Source organism: Lissotriton vulgaris, chromosome 1_1, assembly GCF_964263255.1.
Source record: "Lissotriton vulgaris chromosome 1_1, aLisVul1.2, whole genome shotgun sequence".
Taxonomy (NCBI): domain Eukaryota; kingdom Metazoa; phylum Chordata; class Amphibia; order Caudata; family Salamandridae; genus Lissotriton; species Lissotriton vulgaris.
In genome coordinates this window covers 82,085,045-82,106,584 of record NC_141685.1, presented here as the reverse complement: position 1 = coordinate 82,106,584, position 21,540 = coordinate 82,085,045, and the positions used below count along the sequence as shown (strand labels likewise).

At 44.1% G+C, this 21,540-nt stretch overlaps 2 protein-coding genes across 2 annotated transcripts in view; one reads left to right on the top strand and one right to left on the bottom strand.

Moving 5' to 3' along the window:
• The window catches only part of LOC147737438 (uncharacterized), a 204,130-nt gene extending 188,434 nt beyond the window's left edge, over positions 1-15,696 (bottom strand). Inside the window, exons 1-4 of the mRNA XM_086929397.1 lie at positions 15,587-15,696; positions 14,672-15,085; positions 12,899-13,150; positions 12,479-12,814 (exon numbers count right to left, since the gene is read on the bottom strand). Of these exons, the coding sequence (XP_086785523.1) occupies positions 12,479-12,814; positions 12,899-13,150; positions 14,672-15,085; positions 15,587-15,696 (1,112 nt within the window). The remainder of the gene's footprint in view (positions 1-12,478; positions 12,815-12,898; positions 13,151-14,671; positions 15,086-15,586) is intronic.
• Positions 1-21,540, top strand: part of LOC147737434 (uncharacterized) — a 908,239-nt gene that overhangs the window by 266,026 nt on the left and 620,673 nt on the right. The window lies entirely within an intron of this gene.

The window sequence follows — 21,540 nt, the reverse complement described above, 5'->3', positions numbered from 1 at the left end:
TGCTGCGGATGGTAGACAACAGGGAGGTGCTAAACCTGAACCTTTGGTTACGGAATTGCCAGGTAGAATTATTAATTTAATGAAGACGATGATGCCAGCGTTATGAGAAAATTGGGACAAGTTAGCAGCATGTAAGCAGAAGAAGGACGAAAGTGTATCTAATTTCTTCACTAGATTTAAAAAAACATTTGTAGATCATAGTGGTCAGGATATGAGTACGGAAGGTGGGCAAAGATTGTTCGTAGATAAGTTTGTCTTTAACTTACTTCCTGAACTGTTTAATAAGTTGAAAGATTCTGAGAGTTCTTGGGCTGTTTCCTCGTCGGCCCAGATATTAGCGACTGCACAGTACTACGAGAATAGGGACAAGGACGAGAAAGAAAGAGTAGAGAAAAAGACCAAAGACTTAAAGACAAAGGTTCTTTTGCAGCAGGCGTATCCGCCTCGCTTGAATCAGCAAGAGTCACAGCAACGCCCACAGTTTCAGCAACCTCCCCCATTTCAGAGACCGCCACAGAACGCTGGGTATTTTCCTCCAAGACCACCCTTCGGTTTAAATCAGTGTGCGTATTGTAGGGAGGAAGGCCATTATAAAAATGAGTGCCCTGTGTTGCGACAGCGCGCGAGTGGTATGACGGCCCGAGAGGCCGTGGTGGTTTTCAGCAAGTGTCTAGGGGTAGAGGACGTGGTGCGTTTCCTCAGAACGAACGTTCCTTTCCCCCACAGAATTCTATGAATTGTTTTGATCAACAGAAAATTGCATCTGGTCAGTCGACTCAGTACTATGTTGAGGATTACTACGTTGAAGGTGAGAGTGTTGGTTATAATGATAACTAGGACAGCCATGGACAAAATAAGGGAGTAGTCTCAGTTCCAGTAGATCAGAGTGGACCGTATGTTGAAGTGATTAAATCAGGTGTGGTAGAGCCTTTTCTTTTGGATACTGGTGCAGCGAAGAGTTCTATCATGCACTCTACACTCCCTGGCGCACCTTTGTCTGGCTTAACTAATGTTTCAGTACGATTCTCTGGCGCCCCAGTTCGTAACCCAGTTTCTAGTCCCTTGTCTCTTTCTATAGGGCCTTGTGAGTTGGAAGCACCTCTCATTTTAACGACAGGTTGTGGTGAGAATTTGTTGGGTTTGGATTTGTTGAAAAGGTTGCATGCAACATTACGTTGTTCTCCTGCGGGAGTACAACTTACATTGGGTAAGAAAGTGATCTCTCCGATGTATTTGTCTAAAGATCGGCTTCCACCGGAATTGCGTTCTCTCCCTGATAATCTTTGGGCTACAGGCCCTAATGATGTGGGTCTTTTGGTGATTCCACCTTATGTTGTAATGCTTAAAGCGAATGTTAAAATGCTGCTTATTCCCCAATATTGGATTTCTAGCGATGGTGAAAGAGCGCTTTTAGCAATCATTTATGATCTGATTGAGAAAGGTGTGATTAAAGAAACGAGAGGTAATGTGTATAACAGTCCTGTTTTGCCTGTCCTGAAACGCACTGACTCTTCTCAGCCACCTGTTTACAGGTTTGTGATCGATCTTAGAGAGGTTAACAAGATTGTTGTGCCACAGTTTCCAGTTGTTCCGGATATTACTGCTTTGTTGACTTTGATTCCTGCTTCAGCTGCCTGGTTTTCAGTCATAGACTTGAAAAATGCTTTCTTCAGTATTCCAATTGCTGAGGAGAGTAGAGATATTTTTGGCTTCACTTTAGGAGGCCGAAGCTTCCGGTTTAAGAGAGCTCCCCAAGGCTATTGTGAAAGTCCTTCTATCTATAGTCAGGCTTTGAAAACTCAACTTGATACTCTTGTGTTGCCTGCTGGTGCTGCTCTTATTCAGTATGTGGATGATCTGTTAGTGGCCGCTGATGATGAGAAAACTTGTAAAGAAGCTACTCTTTCTTTGTTGCGACATCTGTCGGACTTGCATCATAAAGTATCGCCTTCAAAGTTGCAATATTGCCGCCAAGAGGTAACCTACTTAGGTCATCTCTTGTCGAAGGAGGGAAGGAAATTGACCCCAGAAAGAATTCAGGTGATTGCGCAAATGAGTGTGCCAACGACACAGAGAGAAGTTCTTGCCTTTTTGGGTATTACATCATATTGTAGACAATGAATCCCTAATTTTTCATTGTTGGCGAAGCCTCTGTTAGCATTGACTGTGAAAGATACTCCGTATCCTCTTCCTTGGTCTGATGAATGTCAGAAAAGTTTTTCAGAATTACGTGATGCATTGTGTTCGGCTCCTGTGTTGGGTACTCCAGACTATAACAAGCCTTTCACGTTGTATGTGCACGAGAGAGAGGGATGTGGGTTGTCAGTGTTGACACAATCTTTTGGGGACAAGCAGCGTCCATGCGCGTATTTTTCATCAACGTTAGATCCAGTTGCTAGAGCGTTGCCGAGTTGCTTGAGAGCTACAGCGGCAGCGGCTGTTTCTATCCGACAGTCTGCTGGACTGGTGATGGATAATACGTTGATTGTGATGGTTCCACATGCAGTGGATACTTTATTAAATCGGACAAAAACTCAACACCTTACTAGTGCAAGGTTGTCGGGTTATGAGTTGACACTTTTGGCTAGTCATGTGCATATTAAGCGATGCAATGTATTGAATCCAGCAACATTGTTGCCGATGCCTGTGGATACAGATGGTTAGGTACAGCACGATTGCTTTCTGAGGACGGAAGAGGAGACGAAGGGTAGGATCGATTTAAAAGATTCTCCTCTTCCGGATCCTGATGGTACGTTATGGGTTGATGGTTCATGCTACAAGCTTCCGAATGGTGACATGACTGCAGGATATGCCGTGACGACATTAAGTACAGTTGTTGAAACTGAACGAGTGAGCTATAATTAAGCACAAGCAGTGGAATTGATTGCATTAACGAGAGCGTGTGTTTTGTCTGAAGGAAAGAGAGTGAATGTGTATACCGATAGTCAGTATGCGTTTGGTGTTGCCCATAGTTTTGGACGTTTGTGGAAAGAAAGGGGATTCCTCACATCCCATGGGACTAAGATTCAGCATGGACAGTTGGTGAATGAGCTTCTCGAGTCACTTACTTTGCCAAAGCAAGTTGCGATTGTGAAGTGTAGTGCTCATCGGAAGGTTTCGGATGATGTTGGCCGTGGTAATGCGTTTGCGGATGAAGTTGCGAAAGACACAGAAAGAAATCTGATGAGTCGAATGTATGTGGCAGGCCCTGCGAGATGGATTGGTGATGTTGGAATGTGCGAAGATACGTTTGAGAGTGTGAAATCGATACAGGCTGAAGCTACTGAAAGTGAGAAGAATGTTTGGAGAGAAACTACGGGTAGATTGGATTCGACTGGTTGTTGGGTTGAATTGTCAGAACACCAAAGATGGATGTTGCCAGATGCGCACGTGCTTGCAGTGGTTATTATGGCACATGGTTTGCCTCACATCAGTGTGAAAGGGATTTGTAAGTTGTTGGCTCCAGTATGGCAGAATGCTGGAATTCCCAAATGTGCGGAGAATGTGGTCAAGAATTGCATGGTGTGTTTAATGTATAATCCTGGCAAGGGAACCCCAACTCCAGCTGGTCACTTTGCTCCTCCGACGTATCCGTTCGAGGTTTTGCAATTGGATTTCATCCACATGGAAAGGTGCAATAATTTAAAGTATGTCCTTGTAGTTGTTTGCGCCTTTTCTAGATGGGTAGAAGCATACCCCCTAAAAGATAATACTGCCTCGTCCACTGCTAAAGTCCTGGTCAAAGAATATTTCCCTAGGTTTGGGTTGCCAAGGATGGTATGGAGTGATAACGGAAGGTAATTCGTGGGGAAGGTGATGAAGAGAGTGTGTGAAGGGTTGGAAATTCACCAGAAATTCCACACTGCGAATCATCCCCAATCAGCTGGTTTAGTTGAGTGCTATAATGGCATGTTAAAGTTAAAGCTGGCTAAGATTCAAGCGAGCACTGGTCTTCAATGGCCTGATGCTTTACCATTGGCACTTTTGTCGACTAGAACTACAGTACGTTCCCGGATAGGCCTTAGTCCGTATGAGATTGTCTTTGGCCGTCCGTCAAACGTTTGGGGAGTGCCGAGGCCAACGAAGTTTAGTGACATCGAATACCCTATGCTAGTGGACTACTTGTATGACTTGACGACTAAATTGCGTGTCTTACATCAACAGGTTCATGATAAATTGCCGCCAGCTTCTGCGGACCCAGGTCACATCCTCAATCCCGGTGACTGGGTCCTGGTGAAATATTTTCAGCGGACTAAGAATGATCAGCCCCCCTGGAATGGACCGTACCAAGTCCTGCTATCTACGAGGACTTCAGTAAAGGTTTTCGGGAAGAAAAACTGGATCCACGGTGTACATTGTAAGAGGGTGCCGTTGCCTCTGCCGTACGACCAGTGGGTCCGAGAAGGTATTGCAGATTCAGAGACTGAAAGGGTGCCGAAGTTTGCACCGTTTAGCGACGCTGAGTTGGTGTGGAGAGGTTCCGACAAAGGAGATGACGATGTCCTTCAAGAAGCTGTGCCTGTGTCTCAAAGATTAGACACTACTGAACCTGAACTGTAGTTTCAGCCTCAAACGAGGCCTGGAAAAGAGGGTTATAATCTACGTCCTAGAAACAATGGACTAATAAAATAAATGAATTCCTTTTTTTTTGATTTTTGGAACTGAACTCTCTCAGGAACTGAACTCTCTCAGCCAAGAAACTTTTTTGGTATATTTTTGTGAACCACCATCCGGGTTCAGCTGTAGGGTCACGGTGTAAAGACTAGAGAGTGCAAGCCGAAGACGCAAGGTCGACGGTTCTGGTTGGTCTAAGGGAGTTCCCTGGGCTGACAGAAGCATTCCTTAGCAGAAGAAAACCAACCGCCGTGAACAGCATCGGTTAGAGCAGTGTTTCCCAAACTGTGGTCCGCGGACCCCCAGGGGTCCGTGACACATTCCCAGGGGGTCCGTAGGCAACAGTTTTAAAAGCACAGAAACATTTCTTGTATAATTAGCAGCCTTCCAGCAACAATAAAAGTGTCAAGAGATTGCCAGTGATTAATGTACCTGCTGGAGCTGAGGAGAGTTTTGTTCAGTGGCAGCTTTGATTGAACTAATGTAGCACAGAGGGTTAATGTGCCTACTGCAAAGAACGTGTATCATGCATCTTAAAAAGCTGTATTTTATGTGCATAGGTTCGTGGTTACTGCTTTTGTCACAGAAATTCTTTTGTTACTGTGCACTTCATAAGTGACAATCATAATCTAGCATATGGACCTATAAACTGTCATCAAAGAGCTGCTTGCAAACTGCATGGTACCAGTTATTAACATATATTTTTTCCCATTCATTATCCTGATGCTGATAAAAATATTTATTTGTGTGTAAATGCATTTTTAATTTTAAAGTCAGTGCTAGTCACTGTGTTATGCTCTGAATCCTGAGTTTGTGCTTTTCCAGATAAGCACTCTTTAAACATTTTATATACACACTGATTTACATGTATGATTCAATGTCTCTATATGTGTGTGATGTAAAGTGCTCTGACATCCTACAATGGTATGAGAGATGCTATAAAACAAATGAAATACATGTGACAGAGGGGCTATTACTTCAATATAAAATACCAAGTGCCAGATGTACGATCTGTTTTGATATGCGCGAACGGGTTCGCAAACCCGTTTATACATGCAAAAACCTATTGAGCCACGTACATAGCCTATTTTGCAAACTGAAGTACTGGGTTTTTAAGAACCCAGCGGTGCCAGGGACACACCCTATGACTTCGAGTCCTTCCTGTTTCAGACTACAGAAACACAGCGAATTCTTGGTGAAGTCAAAGATCGAATTTATTGGCTGCAGCCAGTAACAGCTGTTCTAGAAGTACCACACGGTGTATATTCTCAGGAGACTGCTCAATCTTACAAAGCCATCCTTCTCCTTTTATACAAAATATTATGCTTTAGGCAAACATTCCTTATTTTACAGTTAACCGTTCACATATTTCCACTACAAAGAAAAAGCAGAGTCATGATGACAAGCCCATATTTCAGTTTGTCCAGCCCACAATCAATTACCCGGCAAGGTCCAGTATTTTCATCTGATATCGACGGACCCCCAATAAAAACGGGCACCTCCTCCTCGTAAAGCAAGTCATAAAGAAAGAAACAGGGACAGGTGTGTGTAAGATAGGCATGGTTCGTGTACGATGAAAGGTTTATGACATGTTGTGCCTTGATACTAATCTCATTCGACCACTGGGAAAGGAACTGGCCGAACAGGTTTGGCTTCAGGCAGTGGAGTCAGCTTGCCCAGGTCACAGAGGAGTCAGCAAAGGTGTATGTGTCCTTCAGACTCGTGGTTGGCCTTAGTCATTGGCCTATGTGAGGGCAATCACAAAATGGCTGGCGCTCACAAAATGGACCCCGAGGGTTCAGGACGGAAACTCTGATTTAGTGGTGATCTCATCACTCGAACACACCGAAAATGCTCGTATATAGTATACTCGTCATTCTCGGTCTGCTGATACCAAAATCGTCATGATACGACGATGTTTATAACACGGGTCCAGAATTTTAAGTACCACAAAGTCGCAATTTGTTTGCGACTCGCTAAACAGGTTTTGCAACTTGCTGTTTGGAAGGGGCATTCCCTTCCAAATAGAGAGTCTCAAAACCATGTACAAATGTTTTGCGGTCGCAAAACAGTCGCAATTACCACCTACTTCAAGTAGATGGTAATGCATTCGAAAATGGGAAGGGGTCCCCAGGGGACCCCTCCCCCTTTGCAAATGCATGCAAAATTATTTTTTAAGGGCAGGCAGAGGACCCAGGGACCTCTGCCTGCCCTTAGAAAATGAAACAAAAACGTTTCATTTTCTTTTTTATTTTAAATGCATGGTAAACAGGCTGCATTTTTTTTTAAACTGCTTTATTTAAAAGCAGTCCGAGACATGGTGGCCTGCAGAGCCCAGCAGGCCACCATCCCTGGGAGGGCTGGCATTCCCAATGGGCTCGCAGATTGCGAGAGGCTCATTAATATTAATGAACCTCGCAATTTACGACCCCATTGGGAATCCCAAACAGTGTTAAACACACTGTTGTACATTTCATTTAGCGACTCGCAATTTGCCACTCGCAATGTGTCGCCAATTGCGAGGCGCTAAATGAAATGGTCGTATATCTGGCCCCAGAATCCTTAGTACCTTGAGTATTTGTTTTGTGTGCACACGTGTGTATTTTTTTCGAATGACTGTTTTAATTTTGAAATTTAACTCATACACATTGCTTGGGGGTCCCCGGCTTCCAGTGGTGACTCAATGGGGGTCCTCAGGAGTCAAAAGTTTGGGAACCACTGAGTTAGAGGATGGAGTTTTTTGAGATTGAGAGAGCCGTTGAGAAAATGAACTTTAAGAAGAAACTGTGTAAAATTATGCACGGCAAATGTTTTCTGATCACATGTCTTTTGATGTTTTTTAGCATGACGTTAGCTTTGGTGGGTTGGTTTGTATTTTCTCTTCAACTGATTTCTGCACCCATTTTTCAACCTACGACTTTACCTGCTACTACTTCTTTGCATTCTTTCCATACTTTACCTGAACACGAACAGATTAGAAGGTCAGAATTTGTAAATAACTCATTCATACAGTTATTGCATCAACATCGGTGAACATCACTAATTGCTGGGTGTGTCGTCTTATGTCGCATACTACGGATAGAGGTGTTCCCTATTTGATTTTACCGATCAGTCAGAACGGGTCTTTGTGGGCTTTTCAGACTATGTTCCTTTATGCCCTTGAGGTTTATGCTCCGCGTTTTGGAAGAGAGAACACGAGTAACCAAGCTTTGGTGAAAGGAGTTTTAAACATGAGTAGAGAGATCGATACTTATAGAACTATTCCCAGAGATGAGTTAATGGCATATGTTGGTTGGAATGCAACCAGATATAGTATTAGTCTGGGTGAGAAACAGAGACGAAAAAGGTCACCTCCGATTTGGATATTACCCCATCGTGGTCATTTTTGTCTGCAAGGGAAAGGCAAGAATCCGAGAGCTCAGTTAGGGAAGAGTGTTTGTACTCAGACGTATGTCTTTGAGTCCCAAACTTCCCCACCATTTTTAGCAGCTAAGGGCACGTATTTTGTCTGCTATGATAGAGCATATACATGGTTGCCCCCTGATTTTTCGGGAACATGTAATGTTGCATTTTTGTTGCCTCCTACGTATACTGCTGCTGTAGATTACCACAGAACGAGAGTTGTTAGGGGTGTCTTCAGTGAGGAAGATACTACGGGACAAGAAGTGGGAGAATTTTTCAAGGGTTTCCTACCATTTTGGGGACCTATGGCAAACAGTAGAAATATACGGCAATTGACAAGAGTGGTTGAATCCACCATAAATGAAACTGCTGGTGCCCTTAGTAATCTGACCGCTGAGCTTCAGGCAGATCGCCTTATGACATTACAGAATTGAATGGTTTTAGATGTCATACTTGCAGATCGAGGTGGGGTATGTAAAGTGATCCAATCGAGTTGCTGCGTTTTCATACCAGACAATGCTCCTACAGTATACCAGGCCATTTCTAAGTTACATAAGATCTCTGAGTCTATAAATGTGGATAAAGGAGATTGGTCGTTGATTGGATGGTTTTGGGAACTGTTATCGACTTGGGGATGGAAGATTCTGATGATCATTGGGATGGCTTTAGCGATTCTTTTCCTGTTCTGTCTTTGTGTGCAGTGCGCTCCTGCTATATGTGGCCTCTGTGCTACTACGTGTGCAAGGAGACCTGTCCCAAGAGAGGTACTAAGTGATAGGATTATGCTCCAGCAACATCTTGATGATCTGATGAATATAGACCTGGACTCAGATTGACGTGAGTTTAGATTATTGCCTATGTAAGGGCAAAAGGAGGGTCTGAGGTTCCGTGAATTCTGAACCCGTTTCATAAAGGTGATGGTTTCGTTACGAATTTGATATTAGCGAACCGTAACTAGTTAGTGCGGCAAGTATGAGTGTTTTCATCACGTTAGACCGATGGATTCACTACGTATTTAGGGATTTCGTTCTGAACCCTTGGGTTCCATTTTGTGTATGGCAGCCATTTTGTGGTTGCCCTCACATAGGCCGATGACTGTGGCTGAACTAGTCTTTTTAAGGACATGTACACCTTAGCTCCAGTTCGTGCCGACTCCTGTTTGACCTGAGTGAACTGACCCTGTTGCCTGAAGCTGACCTTGTTAAACCAGTTCCTGCCCTCTAGCTGATCAAGGTTAAGGATCAGAGCACAGGACATCGTAAAGTTTTATTGCACACAAATATGCCTTATCCTACTCTCACCTGTTTCTGCTCCTTTCTTTATGGTCTATTTCTGATTGGGTTGTGGCCTTTTTTATTATGGGTTCGTTCAACCTGTCTAAAGAAGAATGTTGGGTTTGACCGATGATTGATCATGGGCTGGGCAACTGAAAAGTGGGTTTTACTGTCATGCGATACCTTTGGTGTGAATACATGTGATTGGACAGTTTGTAAATATTAGGTATTTGTCTGGAATGTGATTTTTGGCATAAAAAGGGACGACTTGCTGTGTAAAATTGAGCAGTCTCCTGAGAACTCATACCGTGATGATTTCTAGGACTTCTGTTACTGGCTCCAGCCAATAAATTTGATCTTTGACGCCACCAAGAAGTTTCTGTGTCTCTGTATTCTAAGACAGGTGGAACCCGAAGACTTTGGGCATGCCCCTGGCGCCGCTGGGTATTAAATAACCCGGTTCTTCAGAAGTACTGGTGTGAATATGTGCACAAAATGAGGACATTTTAACACAATTCCATACACAGATTTGAGCTGGTTAACTGTGTGATGACAGCGATCCTTGTGCCAATCATCCACACTCGAGCTCATTAGGTAAAAAGACAATCATCAGTACAGACTACGTACTTATCCCTACCTTGGCTCAGTGCAGGAGGGCTTTCAGTTCCATTATAGAAAATTATACATTTAAATTTAAGCTTCCATAGGACTATGGAATGATTATTCCCCAGAGGAACCCACAGAAAACAACAAAAACAGATTTCAATATACACTTCAAAAATAGGAATCATTCAAGCCACCATTCATTCATCAGACGTACCACCACAAACAACAATAACAATATACTTTTAAATGAATACTGGAATAGAATTATTCACAGTAAAGCCATCTACAATTAATATTCTCTAAAAGAGATCTAATTATACAATTCTTGGAACCCTTTTTGTAATTTTTGGCTTATTGAAAGTTCTACGCGTTTCAAACTCGTGTTATTTTGGAGTTATCATCAGGACCGTTTGAATAGTGGCTTGAATGATTCCTATTTTTGAAGTGTATATTGAAATCTGTTTTTGTTGTTTTCTGTTTATGTAAATATGAATGTATTTCTTTGTGTACATAAGGTCTTAAAAATGTGAATTTGGCAAACTAAGATACCAAAATAAAGGAAATATATAAATAAAATATAAAACAAATAAAAGAAGTGATAATACACACGAAACATGGTGTTTTAGTTCATATGTTTTGAAAAAATAGTTTAGGCTAAGTCAATAGCGGCACGTGCATCTCTTTTGTTCATTTTAGACACCTTCTGACAGCAATCACACTGTCAAGACAGGACCTCCTTCTAATGTCACCTGTGCCAGACTCTCTGCTGAGGACAGTCACACTTTCGAGATAGGACCTCCTTCTAATGTCAGCTCTGCCAGACCACCTGCTGACAGCAGTCACACTGTCGAGACAGGACCTCCTTCTAATGCCACCTCTGCCAGACCACCTGCCGACAGCAGTCACACTGTCGAGATAGAACCCCCATCTGTTGCCACCTCTGCTAGACTCCCTGCTGGCAGCACAAATTATCTTGAGTTTGGGGCTCCATATAATTTCTTTACAATCAGCAGTAAAATGTCAAAATCCAAATAATTTTTTATTCTATTACATATCTTAAAAACGTGCCTTTCTTTTTAATATGTAAAACTTAGTCATTATTGTGTACATTTTATAGCACCGGGATTGGTTCTACCTTAATATTATTTTTTATACAATCAATCTTTTTTTTCATTTCTTTTGTGGAACAATCATGTCAAAATTCGGCTCCATTAGCCATCAAAAAATCTTCGTCCAAGAATGTAAAATGGTGATTTTGCCTAATTATCACACAACATGCGGCTCAGTGACTTTTATAAATGATTCCTCACTCTCCTGAAGAGAAGCGCTCACCCTGTCTATCACACAGCATGCAGGTTGGAGACTTTCATTGATAATCTGTATTTGCTGAACAGACACCGTGTGCTCGGCCTGGATATAACACAGCTGCAGATCTCAGACCTTCATTATTGATCCTGCACTCTTCTGAAGTGTTCTCAGCCTGGCAATCACACAGCTGCAGCTCTGTGACCTTCATTATTGATCCTGCACTCTTCTAAAGTGAAGTACTCAGCCTAGCTATCACACAGCTGCAGCTCTGTGACCTTTATTATTGATGCTGCACTCTTCTGAAGTGAAGTACTCAGCCTAGCTATCACACAGCTGCAGCTCTGCGACCTTCAGTGTTGATCCTGCACTCTTCTGAAGTGTGCTCGGCCTGACTATCACACAGCTGCAGCCCTGTGACCTTTATTATTGATCCTGCACTCTTCTGAAGTGAAGTACTCAGCCTAGCTATCACACAGCTGCAGCTCTGCGACCTTCAGTGTTGATCCTGCACTCTTCTGGAGTGTGCTCAGCCTGGCTGTCTTACAGCTGCAGCTCTGTGACCTTCGTTACTGATCCTGCACTCTTCTGAAGTGAAGTACGCGGCCTGGCTATCACATAGTTGTAGCTCTGTGACCTTTATTATTGATCCTGCACTCTTCTGAAGTGTGCTCGGCCGAGCTGTCACACAGTTGTAGCTCTGTGACCTTCATTATTGATCCTGCACTCTTCTGAAGAGAGGCTGACATCTTTGTAGCTCTGAGAGTTGACAAAAGATCTTCACACATTTACTTCAATGACATGGCTTTTCCTGTGTGTGTTCGCTGATCAGTACTTAATATTGAATATTCATAAAACCTACATCAACATTCACTGCACTTGAAGGATTCCTGTGCGTGTTTTCTGATGCTGTTTTAGACCTGATATATATATATGTATATATATCCATTGTCACATTCCTTGCACTTGAATGGTTTTCCAGTGTGTATTCGCTGATATGTTCTTAATATTGATGATTCACTAAAACTACTTCTACATTCTCTGCAATGGTATGGTTTTTCCCCTGTGTGTGTTCTCTGATGGTGCTTTCGGTCTGATAATCGACAAAAGCTCTTCAGACATTCATTGCACTTGAATGGTTTTTCCCAGGTGTGCGTTTGCTGATGAATCCTTAATGTTGAAGATTCACTAAAACTACTTCCAGATTCACTGAACTTGAATGATTTTCCCCTGTATGCGTTCTCTGATGCTGTTTTATGTCTGATAATCGAACAAACCTCTTCATACATTCACTGCACTGGTATGGTTTTTCCCCGGTGTGTGTTTTCTGATGCTGTTTTAGGTGTGATGATTGACAAAAGCTCTTCACACATTCACTGCACTTAAATGGTTTTTCCCCTGTGTGTGTTCGCTGATGAATCCTTAATGTTGAAGATTGACTAAAACTACTTTCACATTCACTGCACTTGAATGTTTTTTCCCATGTGTGTGTTCGCTGATGAATCCTTAATGTTGAAGATTCACTAAAACTACTTTCACATTCACTGCACTGGAATGGTTTTCCCCCTGTGTGTGTTCTCTGATGCCGTTTTAGGCTTGATAAATTTATAAAGCTCTTCCCACATCCATTGCACTTGAATGGGTTTTCCCCAGTGTGTGTTCTCTGATGCCTTTTTAGGTCTGATAATTGAATAAACCTCTTCTTGCATTCACTGCACTGGTATGGTTTTTCCCCGGTGTGTGTTTTCTGATGCAGTTTTAGGTGTGATGATTGACAAAAGCTCTTCACACATTCACTGCACTTAAATGGTTTTTCCCCTGTGTGTGTTCGCTGATGTTTTCTTAATGTTGACATTTCACTAAATCTACTTCCACATTCACTGCACTGGAATGGCTTTTCCCCTGTGTGTGTTCGCTGATGTTTCCTTAATGTTGAAGATTGACTAAAACTACTTCCACATTCACTGCACTGGAATTGTTTTTCCCCTGTGTGTGTTCGCTGATGTTTCCTTAATGTTGAAGATTCACTCGATGCAGGTCAAACGGCAGCGCTTATTTTACTAGACCTGAGCGCTGCCTTTGACACTGTTTCCCATCGCATCTTGCTACACCGCTTGCAGGACATCGGCATCTGTGGGTCAGCTCTGCAGTGGTTCCGCTCCTTCCTCAGTGATCGCTCCTTCTGTGTTGCCACCCCTCCTTTTCAGTCCAAGTACCATCCTTTGGACCTGGGGGTCCCTCAGGGCTCCTCGCTCAGTCCCACGCTGTTTAATCTGTACGTGCAGCCGCTGGCCGAGGTCGTCAAGCAATGGGGCCTTACCATGGTCTCCTATGCTGACGACACTCAGTTGGCGGTTACGATTAGCGGGGATGCTAAGCAGGATGCCCTCAGGTTCCGAAGTGGACTGAGAGAGGTGGCCAGCTGGATGAATAACAACTGTCTCCAGCTGAACGCGTCAAAAACAGAGGTGATGATCGTTGGAAGGGAAGCGGACCACTGGGGGGACGAATGGTGGCCTCCAGAGCTGGGATCAGCGCCGGCCCCCGTCCTGGAACTCAGGAATCTCGGAGTATGGCTTGACCACACGCTAAGCTTTGTGACTCATACAAAGAGAGTGGCGGCCTGCTGTTTTGGAGTACTTCGCGGGCTAAGACCCCTGCTGCGATTCTTCGATGCTCCTACTAGACAGCTGGTCGTTCAAGCAATGATCATCTCGCGGTTGGATTATGCCAGTTCTCTCCTTTTAGGAGCGAACCAAGCCGAGATTCTCCGCTTACAACGAGTCCAGAACGCGGCGGCTAGGGCGGTGGTTGGTCTGCCTCGAACCTGCCCTACCTCTAACACCCTGCGGTCCTTGCACTGGCTACCGATATGCAAGCGTATCCAATTTAAGGCTCTCTGCCTGGTTTTTAAAATTCTGAGAGAGTTGGCACCTGGAATACTGAATACACTGATCTCTCCCTATGTCCCTACCCGCTCACTACGTTCCCTTGGACAGTCCTTGGTGGTCGTCCCTCGCTTCAGACTTAGTCGGATGGGGGGTCGCTCTTTCCGCGTGAAAGCCGCAACCCTCTGGAATGCGCTCCCCTTGGAAATCCGCCTTTTGAATGACCTTATGTCTTTTCGTAGGGCCCTGAAAACCTTCCTGTTTTAACTGTTTTCTAGCTTTTACTGTACGCCTTTTGTTATTGGACCTAGTGTTGTGTTGTGTTTGCCTTTCCCTGCGCCAGGACGCTCCTTCGCTGGAGCAGCTGTGCGTATTAAAATGTAACTAACATAACATAACATAACATAACTAAAACTACTTCCACATTCACTGCACTGGAATTGTTTTTCCCCTGTGTGTGTTCGCTGATGAATCCTTAATGTTGAATATCGACTAAAGCTACTTTCACATTCACTGCACTTGAATGGTTTTTCCCCTGTGTGTGTTCGCTGATGATTCCTTAATGTTGCCAAATCACTAAACCTTCTTCCACATTCACTGCACTTGAATGGTTTTTCCCCTGTGTGTGTTCTCTGATGCTGTTTTAGGCTTGATAAATATATAAAGCTCTTCCCACATTCATTGCAATCGAATGGTTTTTCCCCAGTGTGTGTTCTCTGATGCCTTTTTAGGTCTGATAATAGAATAAACCTCTTCTCACATTCACTGCACTGGTGTGGTTTTTCCCCGGTGTGTTTTTTCTGATGCTGTTTTAGGTGTGATGATTGAGAGAAGCTCTTCACACATTCACTGCACTTAAATGGTTTTTCCCCTGTATGTGTTCGCTGATGTTTTCTTAATGTTGACAAATCACTAAAACTACTTCCACATTCACTGCACTGGAATAGCTTTTCCCCTGTGTGTGACCGCTGATGTTTCCTTAATGTTGAAGATTGACTAAAACTACTTTCACATTCATTGCAATTGAATGGTTTTTCCCCTGTGTGTGTTCGCAGATGTTTCCTTAATGTTGATGAATCACTAAAACTTCTTTCACATTCACTGCACTGGAATGGTTTTTCCCCAGTGTGTATTCGCAGATGCTGTTTTAGGTGTGATAATCGATTAAACCTCTTCACACATTCAGTGCAATTATATGTTTTTTCTCCTGTGTGTGTTCCCTTATGCCGTTTTAGGTGTGATAATTGACTAAAGCTCTTCAAACATTCACTGCACTTGAATGGTTTTTCCCCTGTGTGTGTTCGCTGATGATTCCTTAATGCTGAAGAGCAACTAAACCTACTGTCACATTCACTACAATGATATGGTCTTTCCCCTGTGTGTGTTCGTTGATGTCTTTGTAGGCCTGATAACTGGATAAAGCTCTTTACACATTCAGTGCATTTGAATTGCTTTTTCGCTGTGTGTGTTTGCTGATGGGGTTTCAATATTGATGACAAACTAAAGCTCTCACTGCATGTGTCTGAGACTTCTCTCTTGGTTAGCGTCTCTGGGTCTGGTATATACTTGTTTACATCCATTGACTGTACTTCCGGAAAGGCCAACATGACTGATAAAGCACTTGTATTATTCTTGCATTCTCTGTATGTATTGTATTTTGCACGTTTGCTTTCCGATTAAAGAATAAAGTGCAATGGTCACCAACTACTTCCCAATCTCAAAACGTGTGTAAGGCTTCTTCGTGGGCGATTGTGTCTTTAGACTGGATAATGGTTCGGCACGCATGCGGGTAAAGATCCAACGTCCTACTGGTCGGTGCACACTGGGACAGTGCTCTGTATTTTAGACAGCAGAACCCCTATTTCTTTTAACCTTCAGTTGTCTGACTCCACTCCATTGCGCTTTTCAATGGTTGCTGTGGATTGGTCTGAAACAGTTTGCAATACACCTCTAGCACTGAATGTTCTCCTGGTATTATTTAAGGAAGCACAGCACTGCTGTCACCACCTCATACCAACCTCATGATCAAAGCTGTTATTGGACATGTTTACACAAGAGGAGGTTTATCAGTATTGTCTTCATTTTCTAGAGGTTATTTCTTCGTTTTGAGGCATGAAAGTACACAGCTGAGACTCGTGGAATCACTGAATTTCTTGTGTTCCTTCTCCCTTCTTTCAGGATGTCTCAGTTTATGTTCGGGTTTGGCTGGCTCTGATGGCACTTATGTTTTCCTGAATACTGGAACTCAATATTTCAGACTTCGTCTTTGCAGATTTTACAGTGTTATCTTCCTTATTTTGAAACATTTCGTACAATCAAAGATTGTTTTCTGTCGGATGTAAAAAAAAATTAATAACTTAAAGGGAAACATAACGGAATGTGCAAACACAATTTTTTATTGATTGTATAAATATCTCTTGATTACCATTTTTGAAACATATGAAGGCATATTTAACCACACACAGAAATTTACATAAAAGTTGCTTTGAATATGTCACATCTTAATTATTCATGAGTAAGTTGGTAAAAAAAAGGGCGCTCGCATAGCACTCATACACTAGTTACAGCTTTAGGTAGTGGCAAATGGTCAAGGTTTTGTAAAACAAGAACAGCTCTTTGAGTAAGAGATGGGAGATGTATCAGGAAGACTTGAGACAGAAAATTGGACATCAGAATGTTGTGCCATGAATCAAATATTGCTGCTCGCAGAGGTGCTTTGCTTCATCCACTACACCCACAATATGCAGTAGAGCAGCAGTTTAATGATTGTATTTACTTTGTGGTTTTACTTCTCTCACATATATTTCTAAGTTTGTCGGTATTATCCACTGGGGTGGGAGTTTCCCAGCTGGACAAGGAGATTGAGCTTGGCTGGTCTGTTGTTTAGTTGTCCCACCTCTAACTTTAGAGCTTGAGATAGCATGCTAGACTGGCGGCCCACTAGTTGACAACTGTGGTGCATCAGCGTAGCAAGAGCACAGATGGTACGCCAAAGCCAAGGCTGTTAGCACCCTTTCACCCCTGGACCATGCTCAGCACCCGAAACACTCTCTTAAAAACATCTCTTAAGTCAAACTGCTCTGTCCATACATCCTACACCTCTGCTGCCGCCACACAAGGTAGAGCCTGTTCTCAAACCTACTCACCTGCACCTCACTTGCATTGACCTGCTTTCAACATTCCATTTCCAGCACAAAACCTGCGAACAACATTTTCCAACCACGTAATTCCCATGACTTTTCATAGGTCTCTCCTCCTACTCATGCTTTTCAACATCGCCTGTACAAACCACTGTGGCCACCTTCAATGGTACAATCCTGAGGTGCGCTCATTCTTTCCACAAGATGGAGAATGCACCAGAACAGCGCACACTGCACATAAGATAAAGATAAAGTGCCTTCTGCGACTCTCACACATGCCCGGCAATGAAACAGTCCCTACACAGCTTTTACAAAGGGCCACATGTGTCAGGTTTCTGTGAGCGCCTCAGAACGTAGTCATCCGGCTGGATGTCATACGGACTAAACAACTACATGTCCCAGACTGCTTAGCGCCTATCTAGGGGCGGTCCTGTTCCTCTTGTCGGATATTTTGGATTCTATTGACCTGAACTCTGAGCTCTTGGAGTGAGTTGCTTCCCGTAGCAGTTACCAAGGATTTCCTTGCCCTCCGTTGGTAAGCCTTCTTGCTTCGGCTTGTGCGGAGGACGAATTGTTACCGCAATTTGCCCTCCGTTGGTGAGCCTTCTTGCTTCGGCTCGTGCGGAGGACGAATTGTGTTCCATGTGGAGTGTTCTCTACGAGTGTGTCTCACTACCGCAGTTGCCCTCCGTTGGTGAGCCTTCTTGCTTCGGCTCGTGCGGAGGACGAATTGTGTTCCGTGTGGAGTGTTCTCCATGAGAGTGTTTCCTTCTTGCAGTTGCCCTCCGCAGGTGAGCCTTCTTGCTTCGGCTCGTGCGGAGGACGAATTCTCGTATATACTTAATCTTACCGCACGTGGTAAGTTTTGCTCTGTATGCTGTGCCTGCGTCTTGCGGCTCGTACACAGGAAATCAGGATCTCATATTGAATTGAAGCAGTGCCCTTCAGGACCATATTCAATACTGATTGGAGTAACACAGGTACTGTACTGTTTTATACTATCGGGTGACGTAACCCATTGTTGCTTAACTTTGTTTTACTCGGATACATTGAATTCAGGGGTCCCTCGGATGTTGCTCAAGACTCTCCTCTACGTCCCGTCATGTTCATATGTCGTGGGGTATGTACAATAGCATAGTGTTTCATTCTTGCAATACGGTTATACAAGGGCACAGAATAAGAAAGGTATTCATTGTGTATTACAGGGAGGACGTAGCACCGTTCATATCCTTCCAGGGCTCTGATGCTGGTGAAGAGTTGTATCTTCTATTACACCGTTCCTTTAGTTTCTTTACAGGTAGATGGGTACATCTTATGTTAATGGGTTGCTGATTGAAACAGGAGTGAGAGTATCTGGTACCAACGCATTTCTTTGTCTTGTGTTTTCCAGATCTCCCTCCCCGCTGTTCCCTTCCTTCCCTGCCTTTCTTTTTGCCCTCACCTGATCCTTCCTTAACCCACGGCTATTTCAGCAATCTGGGTTTGGTTAGATCTGGAGGTGGCCTTGTTATAACATCACGCTGATCCCGAGGATTGAGAAGTTAACAACATGCTTAGCATTGCTTTTCAAATACTCACAAAATGCCACAGGCACAGCTCAATAATGCAAAATAAAAGTATTTCACAGTGTGAAATGCACCGCCAAATGATCCATAGCGTGCAGCATGCCACCAAGGTTCTTTACTTTCGCAAATGCGTTCGCAGCTGCAAAGTTTGTTGTCACCAAAGTGTTCTTTCTTTGAAAAAGGTGCTTTTCCTCTATGAAATATAGAGCGGGGGCAGGCCCAGATCAGTCAGAAGTAAAACATTTATAGCTCAGTAGTATTCAGAGATAAAGAACTGGGTAGTAGGACGCTGGCTTCCAATAACACGGCACTGAGCACCTCACTTAAGCCAATCTTTAATGATTGTTTGAAGAACAGGGCAACAGGAAGGTGTGTTAAATGCCGACCATTAACCTTTCACCAGCTGCACACGGGGACGGCATTGGCTAGAGTGAACACCGTGCTCACGCAACCGCTCAAGTCGTGCATACGGGCGCTAAAACATGTTAGCGAAGTGTCCTGGAATCCTTGATTCAATTCACATAATTTAACTACACACATTACAGTTAACTCTCCCCCCACCGTATCAAGTGCATGTTTCCTGATTCGACACCAGAGTATTGGTGCTGTAAACTGGCTGGCGCTGGCTTCTAACATATGGTGCGGGAGTGCCCATCACTACTGGTGTCATGGCTTGAGATTACAGCCACCAAAGCAGAACTCACAGACCATACACTGTCAACTACCCCTGAATCCTGCCTGCTAGGCCTTCTCAATAAAGCAAAGAGGGGGCAAACACTTACACTGGTTCATAGACCTTGGATACGTACTTTACAAGTGACAAAAGCAATATTTTGGAAAGCGGCCTCTGTGCCAGACACTAAGAGGTGGCTGCATACTCCCCTGCACTGTGCACGAGCAGAGGATAACACACTACACATGCTACTCTCTAGAGGAGTGGGGAGAATGGGTGGGGTGGTAGGAAGGTAGGATCTGCTTTCATGGTTTCCCCCACTCTTTGCTGGTGTCATACAGTTTTTCTGACTAGTCTGCGTCAGATCCTGCTAATCAGGACCCCACTCACTGTGCTTCCTTTCTAAATTGGCTATGGTGAGCACCTTGGTACATTCCTTATTGGCTGCTGATGTACTCTAGTAAGTCCCTAGTATATGGTACTAGCTACCTAGGGCCTAGGTACTCCAGGGGACCCCCATGGGCTGCAGCATGTGTTATGCCACCCATGAGCTGCCACTCCGTTAGCTGCCATCATTAGATCATATGGTTTTGAAAGCGTGTCCTACGCCGACGACACTCAGTTACTTGTCACCTGTGACTCCGATCTCGTCGGCACCCGGCTTCGCTTTAGGAGTTGTATGACCCGAATAAATGAATGGATGAGCGCCAACAAGTTACAACTGAACAGCAACAAGTCCGAGATCATCTTGTTTGGAAGAGCTGAGGAGGTCTGGTCGTCTGACTGGTGGCCTGCGGAATTAGGATTGGGCCCCCCTCCCAAACCATCTGTCAGAAACCTCGGCATTACCATAGACGCCCCCTTGTCCATGAAGCCCCACATAGATCAGGTTCTTGGGGTCTGCTACGGCATCATGTGCATTCTCCGTAAGATTTTTAAGTGGCTCCCTATTGAGGCTAGGAAACCACTGGTACAGGGCCTTATCGTTAGCCGTTTGGACTACGGAAACGCCCTGTTCACTGCCCTAAATGCCAATCTGCTTTCCAAGCTTCAGATTCTTCAGAACCCGGCAGCTAGGCTTGTCCTCAATCTCCCCAGTAGATCCTCATCCATCTCGAACCTACCGACTCTTCCTTGTCTCCCAATCTGCCAGAGATGTCACTTTAAAATCCTAAGCCTGGTCCATAAGACAATGCATGACGCCGGCCCTAACTACCTAAAAAACAAGCTCCTTAGGTACATCCCTGGTAGATCTCTAAGGTCCAGCTCCAAATTCCTCCTTGCTCAGCCCAGTTTTCGGACTCTGCGCAACGGGGGCCGTTCCTTTTCCTATCTGGCCCCAATGTGGTGGAACAAACTACCGGTCCATATCTCTTTCATAACCGATCATAAATGTTTCCGTAAAAATCTTAAAACCTGGCTTTTCCCCCCTCCCACCAACTAGCCGCAATGCACCGTCCCTGTCCTCCATTCTTTAGCTGCTAGCGCCTTGAGACCTTACGGTGAACTGTGCGCTATATAAGAATGTATGACTATGACTATGAGGGACCCTCCAAACTCTGACCACAGGCCTGCCATTGTAGCCTTTGTGAGTTGGTGCATGCACCTCTCACGAAAGATATGTTTCCTTATATCTAACATCCCTGCCCTTGAAACCTATAAGTCACCCCTTTAGCAGGCCTTTCAGGCCCAAAGGCTGGGTGATTGGTTCCGAATGTGAGGGTGGCCCTGCATGAGCAAACAACCCATACAAACCCCGAAGTCCATTCTCCAGGCATTGTACGTAAATCAGCCATTATAAGACAGCAAGACTATCTCTAAACTGGCTGGAACGAACCTGGGCATATTTGGTATCAGACGTGTTGGAATCATACCCCAACACTGTATTTGGTGTTGGAGGTATGATTCCATCCACGGTAGGGCTCCTCCGGGAAGCATACCACGCTCCTGGGACCGATCCTACAGACCTTGAAAGCAACTTAGGCCTGCTGCCTACAACAGACCCTATTTTGCCCTCCTGCTGCTGGGCCAAGCCCGAGAAGGGGAAGGTAGGACAATAGGCTTCCTGTCATA